The 27,163-nt window shown below is 47.6% G+C and overlaps 1 protein-coding gene and 1 non-coding gene across 3 annotated transcripts in view; both read left to right on the forward strand.

The window, feature by feature from the left end:
* The first annotated feature begins 3,002 nt into the window (after positions 1-3,002).
* Positions 3,003-3,147, forward strand: LOC132653844 (small nucleolar RNA SNORA48). The gene has a single exon (XR_009591686.1). It is a non-coding gene; the product is annotated as a small nucleolar RNA SNORA48 (small nucleolar RNA).
* Positions 3,148-19,012: 15,865 nt separating this feature from the next.
* Snta1 (syntrophin alpha 1) overlaps positions 19,013-27,163 on the forward strand; it is a 31,468-nt gene continuing 23,317 nt past the window's right edge. The window contains exons 1-2 of one of the 2 annotated variants that reach the window (XM_060383038.1): positions 19,013-19,430; positions 23,006-23,191. In XM_060383038.1, the coding sequence (XP_060239021.1) occupies positions 19,139-19,430; positions 23,006-23,191 (478 nt within the window). In that variant the 5' untranslated portion in view covers positions 19,013-19,138. The remainder of the gene's footprint in view (positions 19,431-23,005; positions 23,192-27,163) is intronic. The other variant, XM_021647204.2, reaches the window with a different exon arrangement.

Raw genomic sequence — 27,163 nt, forward strand, 5'->3', positions numbered from 1 at the left:
CAACAACAAAATAATAATAAAAGAAGTTTAAGTGATAAGAGAAGTTTAAGTTATTGCTGCTCTTATAGAAGACCTGGGTTCAGTTTCTAGCACCCATGTAGCAACCTCTGTAATTTCAGTTCCGCAGGATCCAGTGCCCTCTTCTGGCATCCATGGGTACCAAGCTCACACATAGTACACACACATACATACAGCATTCATATATGTAAAAGAAAAATAGATTATTTTGTTTGTTTGTTTGTTTTTTCAAGACAGGGTTTGTCTGTATAGCTTTGGCTGTCCTGGACTGGCTTTTACAGACCAGACTGGCCTCGAACTCAGAGAGATCCACCTGCTTCTGCCTCCCTGAGTGTTGGGATTACAGATGTGTGCCACCGCGCACCGCTTAAATATTTTTTTTTAAAAAAAATAGTTTTGTTCACCTTTATGTAGCTTCCTTCCTCCACCTTGTATCCTCTGATCTCCAATGGCACCTAGCCCTGGCAGGCTTTTTCATCCTGCTTGCAGGAGTGTAATAGAGTATTGTGCTACCCGGTGCCAAGAACTGGGTTAGGTAGATGGGCTCTTTGCAAGTGTCAAAGAATCAGCCAGCTGCCGGTTGGTGTTGGTGGCATATGCCTTTAGTCCCAACACTCAGGAAGCAGGGACTGGAGGATAGTTCCAGGCTAGTTAGGGTTACATAGTGAGACCCTGTCGCACACACACACACACACACACACAAAAGATTAGGAAGGGAAGAGGCAGAGACAGAATATTAGCTAGCATCTATCATAACTAGAAATAGTGCAGGGTCTTACAGATAAGAGTACAGGAACTTAAACATTTGACAACAGAGGCAAAGAAGGCTGGCTGCCAGGGAGACCTATCTGGAGAAGGTAATAGGAACTCTGGAGATCTACAGAGATGAGAAGCTTCCAGGTAGCCCTGTGTTCTGTTCCCGGCACCGAATAAACTGGACATGGTGGAACACAGGTAGAGAGAGGCAGGATAACCAGTTAAAGCCACCCTGCTTTAACTTGTACGTGAGACGTGGTCTCAAAGAGAATTTCAAAATAAGCTTCTGCCCTAGTGGCTTCCTGCACTGTAGTAAAGGAGCCAGGAAGGAATACATTTGCTATATTTTTAAGTGTTTATCAACACGATGGAGAAATTTAGAGCAGATGGTAGGTAGACAGGAATAGCTTGGAGAAGGCCTTCCAGGGAAGGTGATAGAGCAAAAGATCCAAGTTATCTTGGTGGATGCCATGAAATTCAAATAAATGGAGCTCTTGAGTCATGAAAACTTCAGTAATAAAAGTCTGATGGTAGAATGTTAATCGTTTTTTTCCCCCATGACATAAAATTTTAATGGAGAGCATTCTTTAGTTGTGGAATTTAAACAATAAAACTTTGAAGTCTTGGAATTCTAGTCGACCAGGAAACTTACCTACAGAATAGGAAGGTGGGGCTGGAGAGATGGCTCAGAGGTTAAGAGCATTGGTTGCTCTTCCAGAGGTTCATGAGTTCAAATCCCAGCAATCACATGGGGGCTCGCTACCACCTAAAAAAATGAAATCAGGTGTCCTCTTCTTGAGTGCAGGTGTACATGCAAACATACATTGTATACATAATAAGTAAATCTTTAAAAAGAGAGAGAGAGAACAGAAAGATGAGGAGTTCAAGGCCAGCTTTGCTGTACACAGTAAGTTCAAGGCCACCCTGAACTACAGGAGAGCCTGTCTCAACTTACAAAATGAAGCAGCCTTGAGGCTACAGAGAGAAGGCTCAGCTGTTGCTCTTCTCCCAGTTTGGTTCTCAGCATCTATGTTAGGCAGCTCACAACTGCAACTCCACCCTCTTCTGACAATCTGGCATGCTCTTCTGGCCTCTATGGGCACCTGTGTGACCACATGCATGCATGCACTCACAAACACTCAAATTTTAAGAATCAAAATAAGAGAGAAGACTGCTTGAGCATAGTGACATGTACCTGTAAGTCTAGTACTTAGAAGAGGATTAGAAGTTCAAGGTCATCCTTGACTAGATACTGAGATCAAGTTCCATGCTACATGTGGCCATGTATCAAAAATAAAATTAATTTAAAATAGAACAAGGGCCGGGTGTGGTGGCACACGCCTTTAATCCCAGCACTCAGGGAGGCAGAGGCAGGTGGATCTCTGAGTTCGAAGACAGCCTGGTCTACAGAGTGAGTTCCAGGATAGCCAGGGCTACACAGAGAAACCCTTTCTCAGAAAGAAAGAGAGAGAGAGAAGAGAGAGAAGAAAAGCAAGAACACAGGGTGGTATGGCCAGTAATAAGCTGAGTTGGGTCAGCAGTGAAACCTGAACTACTGGGTCCCCACCCAGTGCAGGTTCTCGGGGAGTCTCAGAAGTGCCTCAAAGGGCTCCGGAGAAGAATAATTATAAAGTACGATGATCTGGTGAGTTTTGCTGTTTTTAAACAGGATCTTGTAGGATAACCCTCCCTAGCTAGGATCTTAGCAATCTTCCTGTTTCAGGTCTCTCCCACTGCTTCTATTACAGATGTAAGCTACTCTACCTGGCTTAGTTCTTGTCTTAGGAGATGAGTTCCATTCAGTCCAGCTTGTCCTGTGTAGTTGAGGTTGGCCATAAACTCCTTGAGCCTCTACCTCTGAAATGCTAGGACTGTAGGTGTGTACCACCATCCCTGGCTTTTTTTTCTTTATGTTTTTGTTTTTGAGCATTTGCCTGAATGTATGCATGTGTACCCCGTATGTCTGGTACCCATGGAAGCCAGGAGAAGATGCCCTGGAACTAGAGTTACAGGCAGTTTTGATCTCACATGTGGGTGCTGGTCCTAGAACCTGGGTCCTTTACAAGAGCAGTCCGTCTTAATCTGAGCCACCTCTTCAGCTCCTTGGCTAGTCTTTCTTAAGGCAAAGAACTGATTGGGATTGGACAGAGTTTCCGACATAATTGTTTAGGGCTGGTAAACATTTGAGAAGGACCTTTTTTCCCCTTAATCCTAAACTTTGTTTTTTTACCCTCTGGCAATGGGCAAAGAAACACCTTTGTTGGTGGTGGTGTTCTTCTATCAGTCAGGGGCAGAACAGATGGCAGTCCTTTGCTCATCCTAGCATGACACCTTGCTTGGTGGCCAAAGCTGTCTTATGCCTAGGACTCATAGAGATCAAGTCAAATTCAGGTAGTGCAGCACGGGAGGAGGAAGACAGACAGGGACCTGAGGGACCATCACGCCATCCACAGACCTGCGCTCCAACACATGGCACAGGAGAACCATAAACACCCTCTTGCCGCCATGCCATGCAGCAGGGTCGGAGGATGTCACCCAGGGGCCCGATAGTCGCATGCCCAGTCAGCAGTGGGAGCCAGCACCATGGACTGCTCAGATGGGAGAGAAAGAGAAGCGGAGCACTTGGAGCATTATGAAGAGAGATGGAACTGCAGACTTGAGGGTGGAGAGGAATGGCCTGTTGTGAGTAGTCAGCCCTGTGAGGCCCCAGCCTGAGCTGCCACTGAGGGCCATGTCTGGGTCTGTGGCTAGATAGTGACAAGGGTTGGTGTCAGGGTCTGTAGTTTATGTGGCCACTAGAGAACATGGGGACTTGGGACCACGTGGGTGTCCAGGTGCTATGTGTAGCTGGCCCAGGCCCTTACTCTGTCTCTCTGGAGAGTTGGCCCTATCTCTCTACCCTGCAGCACTTGCCAAGGCAGCACAGTGGAGCTGCCCCTTGTGGCAGGTGTATGGGTGAGCCGCCCGAGGGCGTGAGTGTGGGAGGGCTAACTCTGCCAGGATGGCATGGGAACAGAGGTGATACTCCTCCACCCCACCCTCAGCACATCTGGTTTTGAGCTTGAGAAAGCTTACCCTGCCCCTTGCCAGCTGCAGCACTCAGGAGAGCCAGCCCCTGCACCTCACCTGGACAACAGAGCAGAGCTGACCCTGACAGCAGGGGCACAGGTGGGCCAGCCCCTAGGGTGGAAGTTTGGGATAGCTGGCCCAGCCTCTTGTCTGGCATGAGGTGGGGGCGACGCCCTCCTCCTCCCCGCTTACCACCTGCAGTAACCAGGAAAGCTGACGTTGGGGTCCTGAGAGCAGAAAATCTAGCCCTGCCCTTCACTGGCTGTAGCACTCAGGAGAATGGGTCCTGCACCTCACCTGGGCAACACAGTAGAGCCGGCTCTGACGGTGAAGTCAAGGATGAGCCAGCCCCGAGGGTGTGAAAGTGGGAGAGCTGGTCCAGCGTCTCACAGGCTGCAGCACCTGGGAGAGTGGGCTCCCATGCCTTGACTGGGCAGTACAGTAGAGCTGGCTCTGTGTGCGTGGGTGCAGGTGAACCAGCTCCACGGGCATGAGAGCAGAAGAGCTGACCCTGCCTCCTGCCAATTAGCAGCACTGGGTGGCCCAGCCACTCTGCAGTGCTAGAGGGCTTGCCTGGGTGGTGCAGATAAGGGAGAGCTGGCTGGCTGCCACCCAGGCCCAAATCCTGGGCTCACCCCATAATCGATTCCATCTGTGAAAGTCCTGCTGACCCAGGACTGCAGGCTCTCCATGACACAGGGCAGCAACAGGATGACCCAGAGGAGTCCTGGTGAGGCTAGAATATTGACAGTATCACAGAAGCCAGAGATCTCTGGCCACACTGTCGAGTTATTGCAGCGAACATCTGCAAGAGATGTGTGGACAGTGTGGGACACGCTGTGACATACTACAGCTCCCGAGATGAGCTGTTTCTTATGCTTTGTTGTTGTTTGTTTGTGTGTTTTATTTTGGGGGAAGGTTGCAAGGGCAAAGGGTGGCTATGAGGGGACGGGAATATGATCGAGTCTGGGGTACATGATGTGAAACTCATAAGGAATCAATGACAAGTTTAAATAAATAAATAAATGGCTGGAGAGATGGCTCAGAGGTTAAGCACACTGGCTGTTACTCCAAAGGTCCTGAGTTCAATTCCCAGCGACTTCATGGTGGTTCACAACCATCTACAGTGAGGTCTGGTGCCTTCTTCTAGTGTACATGCACACATACAGGCAGAGCACTGTATAAATAAGTAAATAAATAAATCTTTTCAAGAATAAGTAAATAAATAAATAAATAAATATGTTTTGGTTTTGCCAAGTGTGGTGTCCCACATTTTTAATCTCAGTACTTGGAAGGCAGAGATAGTTGTGGCTCTGTGAGTTCAAGGCCAGCCTGGTCAACATAGTGGGTTCCAGGACAGTAGAGTTATATAGAGACACCTTGTCCCAAAAAACCAAATAAGTAAATATAGGTAAATAAATAAATGTGCCTGGAACCCCTGCACAGATGTAGTCTATGGCAGTTCAGTGTCCAAGTGGGTTCCATAGTGATGGAGACAGGGACTGTCTCCAACAGGAACTGATTGGCCTGCTCTTTGATCACCTCCCCCTGAGGGGGGAGAGCAGCCTTACCAGGCCACAGAAGACAATGCAGATACTCCTGATGAGACCTGATAGACTAGGATCAGAGGAAAGGAGAGGAGGACCTCCCTTATCAGTGGACTGGGAGAGGGACACGGGTAGGGAAGAGGGAAGGTGGGATTGGGAGGGGAGGAGGAAGGGAGGTACAGGGGGGATACAAAGTGAATAAACTGTAATTAATAAAAATAAAAATAATTAAATAAAAAATAAAATAATAAATAAATAAATGCATCATGTTTCCAATGGAGGAACAGATTTCATCTCCCAAATGACCTAGGAATGATCTAGGAAATATCCATAGTTTCAAGGGAAGAAGTGAGAAAGGCAAGTGCAATTGTCTGTCCTCCTAGCACACTGCAATTGTACAGAGGACCCCAGAGGCCCTGATGATGATGATGTTATTTTTCATGATAACATGAGACACTGTGACTTGGATGTAAGTTAGTTTGATATTGAGCTACTCAGCCACAAAATGGAGGGTTCCATGTATGCTCAGGCCCATAAGAATCTTGAAAAAGAAGAGCTTTGTGCTGGAGCTGCAGACCAAAGGCTGAACTGGAAAGGAGAGAGCTGGCTGTTGCAAGCCGATGTATAGACAGGTCAGGATTCTGAGAAGATATTCCAAAAATAATAAAATTAAACTGCTGTCTGACAAAAAGAGGTATTGACCAAATTGAACAAACTGTTTGTCTAAAGAAATTAGTTTGCAAGAACTCCCTGAGGCAAACAGTGAGGTGATCTATTGGTTTATAGTCTTGTCTTTCCAGGCAAGATATTCCTGAAAAGTTGATCGATACACGGATCTCTGTTCTTGCCCAAGAAGCTAAGCCGAAGATGGTCTCAGTCTTTAGATCAACCCAGTTCCATTTTCCGCAGGATTTGTCTCAGGCATTGTTGCAGTGATGCCCTGGGCATATTCAGGGAGAGTTTCCAGGGTTCCCATCTGGAACTAGAACAGCTAGGTGTGAGAATGAGCAATTTCCCTGGGGTCCAATAACTTCCTCCCTGCCTCTCAGAAGGGGAAACCCTCCCTCTGTGATCACTAGGGAAGACAGCAGGAACTCCCAGGGGTTCGCTCACACAGCCTGCCTGCCCACCTGCCTGTCCTCCCTTGTTCAGGCAGATTAACGGTGACCTGTGACCCTGACAGGCTGGCCACACTCCCGGCCAATTTCAGTCTGTCTAAAGGAGTCCCAGGGGTGGTCAGGGCCTGGGGATGTGTTGACCAGATGGGCCTGGGAGGTCTTGGATCAGCTTGTCCCAGGAGGCAGAGCAGGTGGGTAGCCCCTTGCTCCCCCTCCCAATATTCCCCATCATGCATCACTGGGCTGGAGCAGGAGCCAGATGGTGGGGATGGGGCAGCTTTGTAGCTTCTGGCCTAACAAAGGCTCCTCTATACTGCCCCCTCCTACCTCCTAGCTCAGCCGGTCTAGTCTCTGGCTGTCCAGTCACTCTCAGTCATGGCTTTCTGTTGAGACTCTCACTCTTCCCATCCCATTTATGGAGGAAGCTTCCCAGGAAGTATTCCTGGAGAGCCTTGGACTTGGAAACATCTCTGCCAATCTGAGAGTGGACAAGCGTGGCCAACATGGTGTGGCCAGCCATATGGTCTCAACCGGTTGCAGATTCAACTGCAGTGATAGGATGAAACACAGTGGGTCAGGTAAGGGTTGTGGCAAATAGGTTCAGGACCTGACACTCAGAAAGCCTTCTTCAGTGGTCTCAAAGACTGTTCTGGATGGCCTCGAGAGGGAGATGCTTGCAGAAGAGCCTAAAAGTGAAGAGAATAAGCTTGGGAGTCTGTAGTGAGTCCACACGAGCTACTGAGAGCACACTCTCGGGGCTGATCACCCGAGTTCTCATAACATAGCCCAGAGCGTGTAAGGTAAGGGTATACATGCAGGTTAAATTCACTGGCTTCCTACATCTAGAAAGAACGTGCAAGTCTAGAGGAAAGAAAGCCGCCAGGTGGCAAGAGAGTAGTGCCAGGGCATCTGTAGCCAGCAGGTTCAGGCCCAGAATCCTGAGAACTCCTCAGTTACAAGCTTGTGCTTCTTGCCTTGACTCAATTTCCTTATCTGTAAAGTGGGTTAAATGACAGCAGTTGTCTCATTGTATTCAAGTAGCATTTTGAGGGTGCCTGGAGAGATGGTTCAGCAGTGGTTAAGAGCAGTAACTGTTCTAACAGAGGACCCAGGTTCAATTCTTAGTCCTCACATGGCAGCTCATGCCTGTCTGAAACTCCAAGATCTGACACCCTACACAGACATACATGCAGGCAAAATACCAATGCACTTAAGATAAAAGTACAGCCGGGCAGTGGTGGCGCATGCCTATAATCCCAGCACTCAGGAGGCAGAGGGAGGAGGAAGAGGAGGAGGGGGAGGAGAAGAGATAAAAGTAAATCATTATTTTGGGGCTGGAGAGATGGCTCAGAGGTTAAGAGCACGGACTGCTCTTCCAGATTGGACCTGGATTCAAATCTCAGCACCCACATGGCAGCTCACAGCTGTATACAATTCCCATGATCTGACACCCTCACACAGACACATATGCAGGAAAGACATCAATGCACATAAAATAAAAATAAATATTTTTTTTTAAAGAAGCATTTGGAAATACAAGGCCTACACATTATTAAGAAAACAATGTAAGATTGTAGTGAGGATTAAATAAGACCAGGTGATATGCAGGCCACACTGGATTACAGATACGTAAGGAAACTAGTAAAGGACATGGGAAGATGTGACTTGAGGGAGGCCTTCAGGCTGCGCTCCAAAAAAGATTCCCAATTCAGACCTGCCCAGGGCATAGCTGAGGGACGAGAAGGGAAAAGGCTGCCTAGGGTGGCCAGGAGCCCTGGGCTCTCTTCCAAGATCTGCCTCTCTTCTGCTGTGAGACTCTAGGCTTCCAGAGAGTCCATGGCCCAGCCTCTGCCATTTCTTTTTCTTCCTTCCTTTTCCTGTCTAGGCATCTGACCTTTCTCAGGAGCCCGTGGTTCCAGAATTCTGTCCATTTCAGTCAGAACACGTGGGGGCAAAGGCGCAGAGTGACCCGGGAGGGGGGCAAGCAAGGGCTGTCCCGAGGCCAGCACTCACAAGGGATTGCTCTTCAGAATCCCTCTCCACCCCTCGCACAGGGCCTGAGCACTTTCAATGGGCCCCCTGGTGCCAAGTGAGGTCTATTAATATCAAAGTAATGAGGTAATTACTGTGATTTTGGAAAAATTACCAGTGAATGCTTTTGAGGGAATTTCTGAAGGAAAAAGCGGCTGTGTGAAACATCTGTGAGGAGAAGAAAAAGATTTGTTCTGGATGATGAAGCATGAGTACAAATGACGGGGCACATGGGTGTATGGAGAACCAGGGCCAGGGCTTCTCAGGCCTTAGGAAGCCACTGACTTGGGCAGGTGAAAAACAGTAGATTTGGGGCTGGAGAGATGGCTCAGTGGTTAAGAACACTGGCTGCTCTTCCAGAGGATCAGGGTTCAATTCCCAGCACCCACATGGTAGCTCACAACTGTCTGTAACTTCAGTTCCAGGGGATCTGGCACCTTCACACAAACATACTTGTAGGCAGAACACCCATGTTTTTAAAATAAAAATAAATAAGTTGTTAAAAAAGAAAAAAAGTCAGGCATGGTGGCACATGCGTTTAATCCCAGCACTCAGGAAGCAGGGAAGCAGGTGGATCTCTGTGAATTCGAGGCCAGCCGGGTCCACAAAGTGAGACCAGGACAGCCAGGGCTACACTGAGAAACCCTGTCTCGAAAAAAAAAAAATTCTTGCTGAATAAAATGGCAGGTGGCAGGCTCTTGCTCTTACAATAGAAATAAATAATAAACAACACAATAAAACAACCCTGGGAACTGGACTCAGGACCTCTGGAAGAGCACTCAGTGTTCTTAACCTCTGAGCCATCTCTCCAGCCCAGGAACAGAAATTTGAATTAACTACCAGCCTAGGAACAGAAATTTAAGTTAACTATTAACATTATTATATACGTTTTTGAGGTAGGATCTCTTGTATCTAGAGCTAGCTTCCTATTTATTGTGTAGCTGAGAATGACCTTGACCTTCTGATCCTGCTGTACTACTTCCCAAGTGCTGGGAATAAAGGCCTGTGCTGCCTCGCCAAGTTTATTCAGTCTAGGAGCATTAAACCCAGAGATTCCTGCATACTAAGCAAGTACTGCATTAACTGAGCTCTATCACAACCCCTTGTTTCTTTTGTTTGTTTTTAAAGCAGAGTTTCATGTAGCCTAGGTTCACCTTTAACTCACTTTGTAGCTGAGGTTGGCAATGAACTCCTGATTCTCTTACCTCTGTCTCCCGTGTGGTAGGATTATAGGTATTATTTTTGTATGTTCTGAGGGTTGACCTGAGTGCTTCATGACATGAGTGCTCCATCAACTCATCCACAGTAGCCACATTGTTGTTAAGGAGCCACACTGTTACGTATTGTCTTCATACCTCCTAAGAGTATGGTTTTGTGACCTAAGCCTAATGTATCCTACAAACCATGGTTTTTAACCTCTGCTGAACTTGTCACCCCGTGACGTGACATATGCCCACTCCTTGGCCTTGCTAAACTTCTGGACACCTGTCAGGCCTCCCCCTTCCACATGGTGTATTCTTGCGCTTATCTACCCCACAGGCCTTGAGCCCTGAGTCCCTCACCCTTCTGTCCAAGCGCTAACAGACAATTCTCTCAACAGCTATTTTCTATCACCCTAACCCTTTCCCATAAAAGGAACCTCAAATGCCAGCGAGGGGCTGATTTAGCGGGAGGCGGTTGTCTGGCTAGTCTCCCGTACACTTCTAAATTCAGCCTGTTTAATCAGACCCCTGGGAACGGTTTTTCCCTCAGGTCTAACCCTACGCCTTTAGCTATTGATATTTATTTATTTAATTATTGTTTCTGTGTGGGTATGGATGTAGAGGGAAAGTCAGGACTTGGTTCCCTCCTTCCATGGTAGTTCTGAAGAGCGCACATGTTGTTACTACTAAGCAACTGACCTCACTGGCCCAATTTTATTTAACTTTTTTGAGGTAGTTTCTCATTATGTAACCCGGACCTCCCTGGAACTATATAGACCAGGCTAGTCTAGAGCTCAGGCTAATCCTCCTGCCTCAGCCTCTCAAGAGCTGGGATTACAGGTGTGTCCCAGCACGCTTGGCAGGAATTAAAATGTAAGGAAGCTTCCTCCTATGTCGAGCTCTCTCACAGACCCAACTCCTTCCTTCCAGCATGTCCTCCAGCCTTCTCTTCCCTCCTTCTCTCCTTCCCTTCTTGTCTTTACTGTTATGGTGTGGTGTAGGTATGCATGATGTTCATGGATGAGCAGAGATGCCTATATTTCACAGTGAGCAGGTGGCCTTGGGTGCTACTCCTGTCTTCCCAGCATGGGTTCTGGGAATTGAACTCTGGTGTTGGGGGCAAGTGCTTTTACTCATTGAGCCACCTCCTTGAGCCACCTTTTCTTTCTTTCGTTCGTTCCTTCCTTCCTTCTCATTTTTTTGAGACTTATTTTTATTTATTAAACTTAATTAATTAATTTTTGTTTTTTCAAGACAGGGTTTCTTTATGTGGCTCTGGCTGTCCTGGAACCTACTCTCTAGACCAGGCTGGCCTTGAATTCAGAGATTCCTCTGCCTCTGCCTCCCTAGTGCTGGGTTCAGAGGCATGTGCCCAGCGTCTTTCATTTTCTTAATCCTATTTTACAGATGTGCAAAGTGGAACTAAGGAGACAAACGTTCCCTTTGAGGTCACACAGCACTATGTCAATGGAAAGCTAGGGTGATAGTCTTAGTCAGCGTATTCTCCAATTTTTTTTTTCTACTGTCCCAGTCCATGTCCTAGAGGGAAAATGGGGCCAGGGTGAGCTGATATGATGATGATAGATTAGATGAATGTGTAATCCTCACGGAGAAGAGAATAAAGCTCTTCAAAATCAACAATCTTAGCAGCCCTGAGCTGTAACCCCATCACCAAGAGGCACGGAGACTGCAATGAATTTGAGACCAGGTGGGCTACATAGCTGAGTTCAGGGCCCAGTTTGGGACTACAGAATGACACCCTGTCTCAAAAAAAAAAAAAAAAAAAAAAAAATGTCTATACAGCCCTTGCCTAGAATGTGCAAGGCTCTGGACTCAGTCTTCAGTACCACTAAATGGTGAATTAATGAAGGAGTACACAGGTAAATAAATAGTGACAATATGAATCAGGTGGCTCTCCCAGAAGATGTGAGTTTGGGTCCCAGAGCCCATTAAGGTGGCTCACAAGTACCTGGAATTCCAGCTCCAGATCTGACACCTCTTCTGGCCTCTGCGGGTACCCACACAGACACAGCATGCACGCCCTACTCCACCCCCACCCCCTACAATATTAAAGCCAGATCTAGTGGCACATGCCTTTAATACTGGCACCTGGGAGGCAGAGACAGGTGGATTTCTTTGAGTTCCAGACTAGTCTGACTACATACTGAGTTTAAGGATAGTCAGAGAGCTACAAGGTCAGACTCTGTCTCAGGAAGAAAAAAAAAAGTTAAAAAACCCAAACAAAACAAGTGAGATAGCTGGGCCATGGTTGGCATTAGCCTTTAGTTCCAGCACTGGGGAGGTAGAGGCAGGCAAATCTGTGAGTTCGAAGCCAGCCTGATCTACAAACTGAGTTCCAGGATAGCTTGGGTGACACACAAAAATGTGTCTTGAAAAACAAACAAACAAATAGACAAACAAACAAACAGACAATAGACAAACAAAAAACCCAAGTGAGAAGTCATTGGCCTGTGAACTTGGAAGGCTAAAGAGGGAAGATTTCCAGTTTGAGGCTAGCCTGGGCTAGCCTGGTAGATCGTTTGTGAAAGAAAGGAATGATAAAGAACGAGGAGGGGTGAGGAAGACAAGGAAGAGGTGAAGGGGAAAAAGGAGGAAGGGGAATCCCACTTACTTTCACTTTGTTACTTATTCCCTTGTTTTCAGAGGGAGTTGAGCGACCTGGTGGGCGGGACCCTGCACCCTGTAGCCCTGGCTGTCTGCTGCCCCCTGCTGGTACTTTCCCGCCTTAAAACAAAAGCTTTAAATTTGAAAGAAAAAGGGTCCAGGAAAATACCTGCAGTCCTAGTTCCCAGAAGCTCCGGCTGTCCTGCCCAGCTGGTGTTTTGGGATGTGGACCTTGGCGGCAGAATCTTTGCTGCCTGAAGTCAGCGTTCGCCTGTCTGGAGCCCTGAACAGGGCCTTTTTCCCGTGTGACTGCTCCTGGGCTGGAGGGACAGGGATGGTTGTAGCTCTAACAGAAATCACTTAGACTGGGAACCTGAAAGCTGAACACTTCCCTGGCTTCTGTTGACCCCATTAAAAAAAAAAAAAAAGGGGACTCTTTTCCCTGACAGGCTTTGTCTGCTTCATTCTCTAAAAGTGCAGGCTCCCTGCTACCTGCACATCGTGGAAACCTAGCTTTAACATCACCACAACTCCCCAGGACTAGGAATATTGGCCTGTGCCCTTGCCATCAGACAGTTGCCCTTGATGAAACCTGTAAACATGGGCAAAAGCACTACACGATCCGTCACGTTAAAACAGATCATGTGTTGCAAATTCATTCTGGTATGTTTTTTTCCACAGCATTTAGAAATAGAGATGCTAAGGTGACTTTGAGCTACCTTTGATTAATTAAGCTTATATATAATTACATCAGATGTAAACTTACCTAATTAATTAATTAGTTTTTCTGCTTTTCTTTTCTTTTTTCTTTTGATGCAAGATCTCAGTGTGAAACCTTGGTTAGTCCGGGACACAGGGTGTGGGCCTTGCTAACTTTAAACCTGTGGTCATCTGGCTGCTTCTGCCTCCCAAGTGCTGGGATTATGGGCATGCACTACAAATCCCAGCCCATTCGTTCATTCCTTCGTTTGTTTGTTTGCTTGTTTGGAGACAGAGCTTCTCAATATAGCCCTGGCTGTCCTAGAACTCACTATGTAGATCAGGCTCCTCAGTTTCACAGAAATCCACCTGCCTCTGCCACCCAAGAGCTGGGATTAAAGACATACCACTGTGCCTGACTATTTTTTTGAGACTGGCTAGCATGTAGCCCAGGCTGACCTCGTGGCTGAAGCTGAGCTTGGATTCTTGATTCTCTCACTTCCACCTCCCAAGTGATGAGATTACAGCAATGTGCTCTGCCTGAATGTATGTGCACCAAGCGCGTGCCTGACGGCTGTGGAGGTCAAGAGACTGTCTCCTCAAACAGATGGTGAATGAGCTGCCGTGTAGGTGCCAGGAACCCACTTTGGCTCCTCTGCAAGAGCAGCAAGCGATCTTGACTGCTGAGTCATCCCTCTAGGTCTTTCCCCCTATTTCAGAGACAGGGTCTCACCATGTTGCTCTGCTTGTGTGGAACTTGTGTGCAGACCAGTCTGGCCCTCCTTTGCCTCCTGAGTACTGAGATTAAAGACATGTGCCATCACACCCTTCTTGAACAGTTTTCAAAATAGCATAATTGTACACAGTACTGGATTTTACTATGGCATTTTCAAATATGTGTATAATGTATTTTGATTATATTTTAACTCTATTTACCTCTCTTATCTGACTTCTACTCCCACCAATCCCCTTCCTCTCCCAAAGTCCCTATTCACAACTTCTTTTTTGTTTGTTTTGTTTTGTTTGAGACAAGGTCTCTCTATAATTCCTAAAACTCACTTTGAAGACCAGGCTGGCCTCAAACTCACAGAGATCCACCTGCTCTGCTTCATGCCCTGCTAACAACTTCTTTATAAGTGGTGAAGCACCATATATGTGCTCTATATGGCCCTTACCCTTAGCTGTCACTGAGTGGTGGCTATGGATCTACCATGCCCAGTCAGATTCTTGCGAATCATGGAGTATTTATCTTCTGCCAGTTGATCATCTGCAGTGGAAGGCAAGTGTGCCAAAGTAGTCACTGATGACATTCAACAAGTGTTTTGTTCTCGAAAGGACTATTGGCTAATGCCCCGCAGCACAATTTTTCATGCTGAACACGCCGTAGAACCACTCTAGCCATCTTGCCAGCTCTCTTTTCTTCTTTTAAAACTTAGAAGAAGAAGAAGAAGAAGAAGAAGAAGAAGAAGAAGAAGAAGAAGAAGAAGAAGAAGAAGAAGTTGTGTGCAGGCCTATCTGTGTGAGGGCCAGACAATTTTCAGAAGTTGGTTCTCTTCTGCCACCTTGTGGGATTCAGGGGACTGAATTAAGTCATCAGGCCTATATGCAAGCATCTCCAACCAGTGAGCAATCTTGCCTGCCCATTTTCTGTTTATTTGTTTGTTTCTTTGTATGTTTGGTTTTTAAGACAGAATCTTACATGCCTGGAGTAGTGGCACACACCTATAATCCCTGCCTTTGGGAGTCAGAGGCAGGCAGATCTCTGTGAGTTCGAGGCCAGCAGGGTCTACAAAGTTAGTTCAGGACAGCCAAAGCTACACAGAGAAACTCCGTCTCAAACAAAACAAAACAAAACCTTACTATGTATTCCAGGCCAGCCTCAAACTCACAGTGATCGATCCTCTTGTCTCAGTCTTCTGAGTGCTACGATTATAGAGACGAGTTACTGAGCCTAGCTAAATCAGCACATTTTGGGTTCCAAAGCCTTTTTGTCTGCTTGCCCTTTTTCTGGGACACTCTAGGAATTTGCTCGATTTGGACATGAGAATTGGAACTGTAGACTTCAGAATTTAGTGTAAAGGAATGTTAGCATCCTAAATCCCGTCATTTAAGAAGCAGAGCCTTCATATGTGACCAGGTCCAATTGATTTTACCTGATCTTTGACAAACTACCCTACTTTTGAACATTATTTATTTACTTACTGCTCACTTGCTTATTTATTTATGGATTTGTTTGTTTATTTATTGTGTACATGTGTGGGCCATGGAGTGCTTGTGGAGGTCAGAGGACAAATTTGAAAAAAAATATTTTTATTTTATGTGCATTGGTGTTGTACCTGCATGTGTGTCTGTGTGAGGGTGTCAGATCTCCTGGAACTGGAATCACAGACAGTTGTGAGCTGCCGTGTAGGTGCTGGGAATTGAACTCAGGTCTTCTGCAAGAGTAGTAAGCACTCTTAGCCACTGAGCCATCACTCCAGCCCCCAGAGGACAACTTTTGAGGATTGGTACTTTCCTGCCTGGTTGGTCATTAGGCTTAGTGGCTTTACTGCTGAGCAGTATTGCCAGATCCCTGTTCCTTCTCTTTTTTCTTTTTCTTTCCTTTTTTTTTTTTTTTTTTTTTTTTTTTTTAGATAGAGTTTCATGAGTCCAGGCTGCTGATCTTCAATTCCTGATCCTCCTGCCTCTTGAGTGCCAGTTAACCCTACTAAAGCCCTCTGTAGTGTCTGGGGCAGCTGCATTGCCAGCCTATGATGGTGGTCTCAGCAGCAAGAGAGAATACAATCCAGTTAATAGCCATTCCCACTGCCCAAGCCCACAGAGAGCCACCCAGGCTTACTGTTTTGCTGTTGCTGTTTTACTTTGAGACAACTTGGGACTTCCACCTCAGCTTCCTGAGAGTTGAGGACCCTCTTGATCCACAGAAAACACCTACTGTGTGACGTGCTCAGTCATGGCAGTTCTCATCACAGCGCTGGGAGTACAGGAATCCCTGCTCCTTGTCCTGGAGCCTGTACAGAGGAAACTCACTGCCTGACCGGGACTTCAGACTCACTCTCTTAGCTTGAGCCAGCAGGGCCTTCAGGGGCTGGCAGTTCCCCTGTGATTTTCCTTTTCCCAGTTCCTCCTCCTATCTTTTTGGAGTGAACCAGTTTTCTCTGGGAGCTTTGCCCACGGGTTTGGTAGGTAGCCAGGCCAGCGTTTGTGTGTGTGTGTGTGTGTGTGTGTGTGTGGTCAGTTTCTGGCCGCCGCTGACTAAGTGGGGGGAGTAGAACATTCCTTTAGCTGCATGTTCATGAGGTAGCTGGCAGGGCACCGATTGGCACCGATAATGCTGTGTGATTATGGGTGGGTGTGGTCTCACACACACACACACACACACACACACACGCACACACGCACACTTTCTTCCTTCTCTGCTAACTTCTTGGTATACAGACAGCCACTTTCCCTCTTCTCAGCTCTGTCCACAGAGAACATTCTCCAGAGGCTGAGCTCTCCATTGAAGTTCCTTCCCAGAAAGTTGGTCTGGGCTTCATTAAGCAGGTCGACACGTGGGGGGACTTTTAAGGATCTAATTCCAGACACGGTCCTGGGAAAGGATCTCAGTTCCTGGTGCTGTGTGTGTGTGTGTGTGTGTGTGTGTGTGTGTACTCTCCGGACTGGCCTCAAACTTGGAGATCCATCTGCCTCTGCCTCCCTAGTGCTGGGACTAAACGTGCTGCCACCGCCGGCCGCTTGTGTACTCTTGCCCCTTGTACTCTCTCTCCCCTTTCATTCTCCCATCCTCTCTTATACCTTTTTGAGTTCAGGGTCTGCCTGCATAGACTTTTAACTTTAAAACATGCTTTTTGTGTGTATGGTGTTTTGCCTGTACGCATGCCTGTGCATCATTTGTGTGCCTGGTGCCCACTGAAGCTGGTAGAGGGTGTAAGTCTGCCTTGGAAGTGGAGTTATAGATGGCTGTGAGCCACCACATGGGTGCTGGAAATCAGATCCAAGTCCTTGTAAAAGCAACTAGTACTTCTAACTGCTGAGCCATCTCTCCTGCTACAGCCTTTGAACTTCTGATTTTCCCGCCTCCATCTCCCCAGGGTTGTGCTTACAAGCATGAGACTCGTCATCCTTACCCTTCTATTTTTTTTTTTTTAATAGTCATGAGCTTGAATACAGGGCCTTACACAAGATAGGCTCTATCACTGAGCTATATCCTTAGTCTTTTTGGGTTTTTTTTTAATGTTTAATTTAATTTAATTTATTTTGAGATGGAGTTTCTTTGTGTCACCTTGGCTATCCTGGAATTAGCTCTGTAGACCAGGCTGGCCTCAAACTCAGAGATTCATCTGCCTCCGCCTCCTGAGTGCTGGGACTAAAGGTGTGTGCCACTCCTCCAGCACTATATTTTAAAAATTTAAAACAAAGTCTTACTAAATTGCCCAGACTGGCCTTGAACTTGTGACTCTCCTGCTTCAGCTTCCTGAATATCTGGGATTACAGTAGGCCTGGCTTGTCCTTCAATATTTTAACCACAAAGTCTGGATTTAAATTCCAAGCACACATATGGCAGCTGAAAGCCATCTTTAACTTCAGTTTCTGGGGTCTGATGCCTTCTGGGATCTGATCACTTCTGGGCTTTGAGGACTGTATGTGGTGCACAGACATCCACAAAGGCAAAACACCAACCCACATAAACATTAAAATAAAAAAAATTTAAAAGTATAACCCGGAACTTGCTATGAATCTCTAGCTGGCCTAGAACTAACTCATGATCCTCCTGCCTCAGCCTCCAGAGTGCTGTGATTACAGATGTATGGTATCTTTCTTGGTCCAGTAGGTGCTCAATTAGTGAATAGTGAAATCATCCCCTGCTGCTGGGCACATAGCACAAGGGAGTAAGGGGGATATGAGCTTGGAAGTCAGAAAGACCCAGGTTAAAACGGAAGTCGGCTTTTAGTGCATGTGTGTTTCAGTTTCCTCACCATAAAATAGCAGTAATGCATAGGTTATGCAGGATTTGCGTGGGGCATAAATGATAGCATAAATCAGCCAGCTCATGTGCCATGCAAGCACTAAGTGACACACATGTATGCACATGTGTACATAATATGTGTGCTTTTATTTATCCTTATTACTTTTGTGTGCCCACGTGTAGGTGTTCGCAATGTGAACGCAGGTTCCCAAGGAGGCCAGTCAGATCTCCAAGGGGCTGGAGTTACAAGTGGTTGTGAGCTGCCCAACATGGGTGCTGTGAACCTTACTCTGGTCTCCTATAAGAGCAGAGCATGCTCTTAACCTCTGAGCCTTCTATCTCTACAGCTCCTCAGGTCTTTTGATTTTTTTGTATTTTTGTCTCATGTAGTCCAGGCTGGTCTCAAACTTGCAGATCCTCCTGCCTTTCTCTCCAAGTGACGGGACCAAACCCTCAAAGGAGCAGGGTCCTATTCCTGGTGGGTAGGTTTACCTCTTTGGAGGCTGCGCCCTCAAGCTGAGCCGTGCTCACAGACCGCTGCTGGGACCCTCTCCCCAAGACATACAAGACTTGCAGAACCACCTCCTTCCTTAGCTCGTTTACCAGTTAACTCTGTCTGCAAAGTCCTTGGAGCCTAGCTCCCCGCCACAGGCAGCCCTGCCCGGACGCCCAAAGACTCGCCCCAGGATCCTTGATTCTTTTTCTCGTACTTCTGCCTCCGGGAGCTGCGGTCCAATCCTCGACGGCGCACAGAGCCCGATCCTTGGGTTGTCCCCTCCACAGGACCCTGTCCCTTAACGTCCCTGCCGAGAACTGCACCCTCGATCTCCTTCTCTAACTTTGTGGCCTCGCGGCGACGCGGTTCTGACCCACTCCCAAGCGGAGCATCCTTAGGTTACCCGGTAGCTTCTCAGTCTCTCCAGGGGCCCCGCCCCCGTTAGCCCCGCCCCCGACGGCCTGTCCTGCGAAGCTCCGCCCCCGAGGCCCGGGGTAGGGTGGCGGCTGCTCTGCCGCCCCGCAGCCCTCTGCCCTGGGCGCTGGGTCAGAGCGGGCCGGGTGCGGCGGGACCGGGCTAGCGCGGCGTAGTGGGACTTCGAGGCGAAGATGGCGTCAGGCAGGCGCGCTCCTCGCACCGGGCTGCTGGAGCTGCGCGCCGGGGCGGGCTCCGGGGCGGGCGGCGAGCGGTGGCAGCGGGTGTTGCTCACTCTGGCGGAGGACGCGCTGACCGTGAGCCCCGCCGACGGCGAGCCCGGCCCGGAGCCGGAGCCCGCGCAGCTCAACGGCGCCTCTGAGCCCGGCGCGGCGCCCCCGCAGCTGCCAGAGGCGCTTCTTCTCCAGCGGCGCCGCGTGACGGTGCGCAAGGCCGATGCCGGCGGGCTGGGCATCAGCATTAAGGGTAGGCGCGGGGCACTGAGGGCGCGGGGTCACGGTGTCTGTGTCGTTGCGGAGCGCTCGGGGGTCACGGGGGCTGGCAGCACACCTAAAGCCACCTGTCTGGGGCGGAGCGGAGTCTCAGGGGAGGAGGGAACAGCGTGAGGGAGGAGCACGAAGGTCGGAAGGGGCTTGGGTAGTTGGGTGGGGGTCTTACAGGTGACTCAGAGGCACAAGTGTGGAAGGACGGGGGCGCGCCAAGGACGTGGGGCGCGCCAAGGACACGGGTGCTTAGTTCTGTGTTGAAGCAAAAGAGTACCTCTGGGTATCAAGGGCAGGAGGGTCCTCAGGAAGGCAGACAAGGGGAGAAAGGAAAGGGGATGGAGGCCTGGAACACCGCCAGGACAAGAAGGGGGAAGTCGTGAGATACAGCCTAGGTGCACGGGTGAAGGCCTGAGTCTGGAAACTCAGTGTGGATACCAGAGATGCGTGGAGGCAGAGGCATGGTCAGTAGGGACCGAGGCATCTTGGGCTCCAGAAGGCTGTACACCTAGGCTGGGAGTCCCGGTGGCTGGCTTTGAGGCTCCTCATCTGCCCATTTGTACCATGCATAGGGTGGAGAGGGTGAACCCAGAGTTGCCAGTCCTTCCTGAGAGGTCTTCGTCTCCAAGATGGACAGTTGTTGTTTGACAGGTCTCGTGTATCCCAGGCTGGCCTCATAGTATGTAGCAAAGGATAACACTGATCTAATCTTCCTATTTCCGCCTCCATGGTGCCGGGATTACTGGTATGTACTGCTAAAATAGGTTAATGTTGTGCTGAGGGTCAAGCCTAGAGCTTCATACATGTTAGGCAAGCGCTTTACCAGCCGACCACTTCCCCAGCTCATTTTGGCTGCCCTCGGAGTTAACAGAGCTCTGTGAACTTGGACAAGTCGCTTCCCATCTCTGAATCTGTTTTGGTAACTATACAATGAGGGTGTTTCTGAGAGCAGGGCTTGCCAGCATGTGTGACAGGAAAAGAGGTCGGGGGGTCTCTCAAGCAACGAAATGTGCTTAAAATCTATGTACATACCCAGCGGCTGGGTTCACCATTCCTGCCCATTTGTCTATCAGACTGAATGTGTCCATACATCCCAGGCCTCCTGGGAGGTGGCTGTGGTCACTGATACCTCGCTTAGACCCTTTGGCCCAGGTTAGGGAATAGGCATGGTGGTGAATGCCACTGTGTGTTAGGTTTTGTGTCCTTTATACTTAGCTCATGGCCTGCTTCAGCTTGACCATCAGCGGTGAGAGGCATTGAGTTTAATCTCCATTTTGCAGGTGGAGAAAACTCAGAAGAGAAAGATGATTTCCCCAGGATCAGCCAGTGAATGGCAGAACCAGGATTTAAATCTTAATTATAGAGCCACTGCTGCCCTAAAGACTGACCAGGGAGTCAGTTTCTTCCAGGGAAGGGTAGATTCCCAGTCAGCTAACCCCAAGAGCCTAAAGGGGGAACGGGAAGACAGGGAGTGGACACTAGCTTTAATCCCAAACTCTAGCAAAGGCTGGGGAAACAGGCCAATTTTTAAAAACTACACTCAGTGTGTCAGAGCAGGAAGAAACTAGAGTTCCTATAAAGTTCCGCTTTGCAGACAGACAAAGTGACTCTCAGGGGATCCGGGTCTTGCCAAGGGATGGAGACACTACCCAAATCTATACTTCCAGGTGTTGGATGGATATTTTTATGGGACTTTGGGGAAAGTAGCAGTTTCATTCAAATCCTCCTGGATTGAAGAAGACTAGACTCTTGTTGCCATGGTAACTTCCCTTCTGGGGTCCAGCTGAGTGCAAGGCAGCTGGGAATGGTCATAGCTTCAAATGGAACTGAAGTCCCTACTTTTAGGTGGGGGAGGCTGGATATAAATAGAAACACCTTCCTCTCCTAGGCCTCAAGCCTTGCGCAGTGTCAGGAGCAACTGTTGGGCCTGGGTGGGGGTTGGGAGAGGTGGCCCAAGCTCAGATGTCACAGATTTATGTAACCTTGAAACAATGACTCTTGCTCTGAGCTGCTAATCTCTCATGAGTGCTTTGAGGATGGGCCAGGAATGTGACATTCGAGGGTCTCACTTGAGACTCTAAAGGGTGGAGCACTGATTTTTCTTCTTTTCTGGAGACTGTCTGGCTGTGTAGTCCATATTGTCTTGAAAGTTTATACATGAAACACGTTGGTCTTGAATTTGCAGTAACCCTTTACCCTTTGCCACCTCGGTGCTGGGATTATAAGCAAGTACCACCATGCCCAGCCGAGCAGACTATTTTAAAAAGACACTTGGTCTGGGTATGGTGGCACATTTCTTTAATCTTAGCACGCCTGAGGCAGAGGCAGGTGGATCTCTCTGAGTTTCAGAATAGCCTGTTGGACATAATGAGTTCCAGGACAGTCAGGGCTGCATAGTGAGATCCTGCCTCAAACAAACAAACAAGCAGAAGATATTTGGGGGCTGGTGAGGTGGCTCAGAAGCAGTGTTTCTCAACCTTCCTAATGCTGTGACCCTTTAATACAGTTCCTCATGTTGTGGTGACCCCCAGCCACAAAATTATTTCATTGCTACTTCATAACTGTAATTTTGTTATTGTTGTGAGTTGCAAATATCTGACTTGACGGATAACTGATATTCCACCCCTCTGAAGGGTCATTCAAGCTCCGAAGGGGTTGAGACCCACAGGTTGAGAACTACAGGCTCAGAGTAAAGGGGCTTGCTGCTAAGACTGATGACTAGTTTGATTCCCAGGACCCAGACGGCGGAAGGAGAGAGCCAACTTCTGCAAGTTGTCCTCTGATCCCGCATGTGTACTGTACAGAACATGTGTACTTGTATACATACATACAGACAAAATAAATTCATGTTAAATTTAGATATGCTAAATTTACATGCTACATGTTAAATTTAGAAATTCCTTTCCAGTGCGAATCCTGGATAAGCCCATTTAACTTATTAATTAATTTATTTTTGAGATGGCCTTATATATCTCAGGCTGGCCTCAAACTCCCTACGTAGCTGAGGATAATATGAACTCCTAGGAAGCCCTTCCTCCAGTCCCTCCCCACCTCTACTTCATAAGTGCTGGAATAAAAGACATTCTTCACCACACCCAGCTGTGGATTCTAAAACCCGATGATTGTAGAAGAGGTCCTTCTGGCTAGAGCAACCACTACTCCTCTCTTAAATCCAGATTGGGGGTTATCAGTAAATTTTCATACTGTGGGAAACTGCTTAAAAGCCAAAACATTAAAAAAAAAAATCAGTAAAACAGTGAACATTTGAAACATTTAAACAAAAGACCAAATAGCCAAACTATAGCTTTATGGATTTAGAAAATACCTTGTTAGCCTGCCTTGCTGTATCTCTGGGTGGCTCTGCACTCAAGGCAATCCATTCCTGCCCAAGCCTCCTGAATGCTGGGATAATGGCCGCCTGTCGCCATACCTTTATTTCTCATTATTCATCCGTTTCCCCTTTCCTGGCACCGAGTCAGAAGCAACTTCACCTTGATAACTTTCCCAAGGGTTGAAGCAGCTGCCTCAGTTTTCTCTTCCTCTTGTGCCTGTGTGCAGGGGGCCGGGAGAACAAGATGCCGATTCTCATTTCCAAGATCTTCAAGGGACTGGCAGCAGACCAGACGGAGGCCCTCTTTGTTGGGGACGCCATCCTGTCTGTGAATGGTGAAGATCTATCCTCTGCCACCCACGATGAAGCAGTACAGGCCCTCAAGAAGACGGGCAAGGAGGTGGTGCTGGAGGGTAAGTGCTGTGGTACTTTTCATTTCCTTCCTGCTTCCCCCAGGCCCCAAGTGGCTCCAGTCTGGCCTTGAGAAGTGGGATGTAGGCATGAAAACAGGATCAGGACCTACCTGGGGTCAGTGTGGTCTCCTGGAAGGAGAGCAGGAACAGAGCTAAGCAGGGCTAGTTCGCATTTCTTGTCTCTCACCCACTAGTATGTGATCTTGAAAATCCCATCATTTCCTTGAAACTTAATTTCCTCTTAAAATGGGGGCATTACCTCTGGCTCTCTGGATTGTGGATAGGATGTGCCATCCATTGAGTGGCTAAGGCAAAGAGAAGAGTGGGGACCGGGAAAGGACCACTAAGATTCTTTTCTGAGGGCCATAGGAGCTTTTAAGCCCAGGCTCTTTTGCATTCAGGGACCCTCAAATGCTGAGATTTGGCCACTATGTAGTGACCTATGACATCCAGTGAGGATCAGAGAAGTGTTTTGAGGGGGAACCTTACTTGGGTGGCTCTTTCTGGGAGCTGTTCCTGTGTGGACCTGGAGACTCTCACTCTCTCTGGGTCTCAGTGTCTCTCTTGGATAAGCCTCCTGATGTGATTGTTGTCTTCCTTTTGACACTCTCGGGAGCTTTCTGCTTCGCTCAGCCCTTTCCTCAAACACCACTCTGTCAGCTCCAAAAGCCTGTGGGGGCCTGAGAAATGTGTGTTTGGCTTCTTGCCCAGAATAGGAACTGAGAGATGGTGGGGGCCGATGGACAGTGCCATGGTTAGCAAAGCTGCTGAGCTCAGTGCCAGACCCAAATCCTGCCAGGTTTGTCCGAAGGGTCTCCACGATGACACTGAAGTAAAGAGGCTTTGGGACCCTGGGTGACCTTTGCCACTTTTTATTATTTTGTTTTTCGAGACAGGGTTTCTCTGTGTAGCTATGGCTGTCCTGGAACTCGCTTTGTAGACCAGGCTGGACTCAAACTCGCAGAGGTCCACCTGCCTCTGCATCCTGAATGCTGGGATCAAAGGCGCGTGCCACCACCTCCCAGCCATGACCTTTGCCATTTTAAAGATTTATTTTTATCTTATTTTGAATGGATGTTTAGCCTGTCTGTATGTCTATGCACTGTGTCTGTGCATAGTACCTTTGTTCTTTTTTGACTCACTCTTTCTTTTGCATTACTTTTTTATTAATTAATAAAAAATAATTAATACACTTAACTAAGTTATTTATTTACTTTATGCTGCAATCGAAGCTTCCCCTCTCTCCTCTCCTCCCAGACCCTTCTTCTTACCTTCCCACCCCCTTCACCTCTCTTTCCCCTTCCCTTCAGAAGGGGGGGGGGCTCCTATAGATATCAATGAGCCCTGGCATATCCAGTTGCTGTACGACAAGGCACATCTTCTGTTGAGGCTAGATGAGGCAGCCTCGTCAGAGAAAAGGGATCCAAAGGCAGGCAACAGTGTCAGAGACAGGCCCTGTTCCTGATTTAGGCGTCCCACAAGAAGACCCAAGTGCACAACTGTGCAGAGGGCCTAGGTTTTTGACCCACTCTTTTTTTTTTTTTTTTTTTTTGCTTGTTTTGTTTTGTTTTTGAGACAGGGTTTCTCTGTGTAGCCTTGGCAGTCTTGGACTCGATTTGTAGACCAGACTGGCCTTGAACTCACAGAGATAAACCTGCCTCTGTCTCCTGAGTACTGGGATCACAGGTGTACGTCACCATGCCTGGTCACTTAGACCCACTCTTAACCACTGAGCAATAGCCCCAGACCCTCACCTTTGCCATTCTTGTGGCCCAAGACCCCAACTCCCATTCATTTTCATTTTATTTTATATTTTAGGCATATCTTTAACTAGCATTAATATATTTTATGCATTTCTTTGTGTGTAGTGGTTTTGTTTTACCTGGTTTGGATTTGACAATGTCTCTTTGTTTCAGACCAGGCTGGCCTCGAACTTGCAGAGATCCTCCTGCCTCTGCTTTCCAGAGTGCTGGGATTGCAGGCATGTGCCACCATGCCTCCTGAGTACTGGCACTAAAGGTGTGCACCACCTTTGCCCAGCTTTCTTTTAATACTTAAAAAGGACTCAGTCGGGCTGGAGAGTGGCTCAGAGGTTAAGAGCACCGGTTGCTCTTCCAAAGGTCCTGAGTTCAATTCCCAGCAACCACATGGTGGTTCACAACCATCTATAATGAGATCTGGTGCTCTCTTCTGGTGTGCAGGTGTACATGCAGGCAGAGTACTGTACACATAATAAATAAATAAATGTTTAAAAAAAAAGGACTCAGTCTAGAATGTTAGTCCTTAAAAGCATATGAATAAATAAATATGTATATATAAACAATCAGTTATATATGTGATATATAATAAAGGCTGGGTCTGAGGCAGTGAATTCCAGCACTCCACTCTAATCCCAGCACTCAGGAAGCAAAGGCAGAAAGATCTTTGTGAGTTCAATGCTAGCCTGGTCTACATAGGCAGTTCCAGGTCAGCTAGAGTTACATAGTCAGACCCTGTGTGAAGGAAAATAATAATAATAATAAAATAATAATAATTTGTTGGGGTGGAGAGATGGTTCAGCAGTTAAGAGCACTTGCTCCTCTTCAAGACAATAGGGTTTGGTTCCCAGCATCTATGTGGTGGTTTACAACCATCCGAAACTCCAGTTCCTGGAATTCAACACCCTCTTCTGATTTCCGGGGGAGCCGAGCACGCAAGTGATGCACATACATATATACAAACAAAATACATAAAAAATGAATAAATCTAATAAAAAGAAAATTTAAAGAGTCATGTTTCTAGGGCCTCTGGCCTGCCAGGCAACATTCTACCAGTGAGATATGCCCCCAGCCCTAACAATCAAACTTTAACAGCACAGTCGACAAACAGGACCATACATGCTATGGATATGAGAGAGACTTTCCCATCACAGTTCTTGTTATTTTGTTGTTTATAGCTAGTGATGTGATTTAAAAGAATTGACTTGCAATTAAAATGTCACATTTGCTCTCTTTGAGGTGGGGTTTCTTTGTGTAACAGAGCCCTGGCTGTCCTGGACTTGCTTTGTAGACCAGGCTGTCCTCAAACTCAGAGATCCATCTGCCTCTTCCTCCCGAATTCTGGGATTAAAGGCACGGGCCACCATGCTTGGCTTGTTGTAATTTTTAAGGGAGTAGTTCATTTTTAGCTTATGGTTTGGTGGGATAAAGTAAGAAAAGAAAATGGCAGGAAGATAGGGCTGAGTTTATGCAGACGAACGTGCCCCTGGGACTGCAGCGATGTTGCAGCGATGTTAAAGCTCCTTAGTGTCTGCTGTTTGAAGCTTTTTGTTTGTTGTTGGTTTTGAGACAGGGCCTCTCTTTTTAGCCATGGCAATCCTGGAACTCAGCTCAGGATTGAGAGTACTTGATGCTTCTTTAGAGGACCCAAGTTCAGTTCTCAGTATCCATATCAGTGCCTGTCACTCCAGCTCTAGGGATCCAAAGCGCTCATCTGGCCTCTGCGGGCAGCCTCACACATGTGGTGCGCGCGCGCGCGCGCGCGCGCACACACACACACACACACACACACACACGGTGTGTGGTACACATCTTCACTCTCAGATCGGTCTCTAAGTAGGGAGGAAAGCTGGGTATGCATGGTTTCAGATCAGCCAAAGCCTACAGAGTGAGACTCTGCCTCAAGAACAAACAAAGAATACTAACAAAAAGGATACTTAGAACATTTCCTCCCACACCTTCATCTTATGTTTGGTTATTTCATGTAGTTTCAGGTAGCCCAGGCTGACTCAACTCTTGATTCCCCTGCCTTTATCTCTTGAATGTGGAGATTATAGGCTGTACTATCATGCCTGGATTTTTAAAAACATATTTATTGTGCTTAATTATGAGTATGTGTCTATATATGCATTTGTGTATGTGAGTGTAGGTGACCTTGGAAGCCAGCGGTGTCAGACTCCCTAGAGCTGGAGTTACTATCCTGTGTGGGTGCTTG

The sequence above is a fragment of the Meriones unguiculatus genome, chromosome 4, assembly GCF_030254825.1.
Source record: "Meriones unguiculatus strain TT.TT164.6M chromosome 4, Bangor_MerUng_6.1, whole genome shotgun sequence".
Classification (NCBI taxonomy): domain Eukaryota; kingdom Metazoa; phylum Chordata; class Mammalia; order Rodentia; family Muridae; genus Meriones; species Meriones unguiculatus.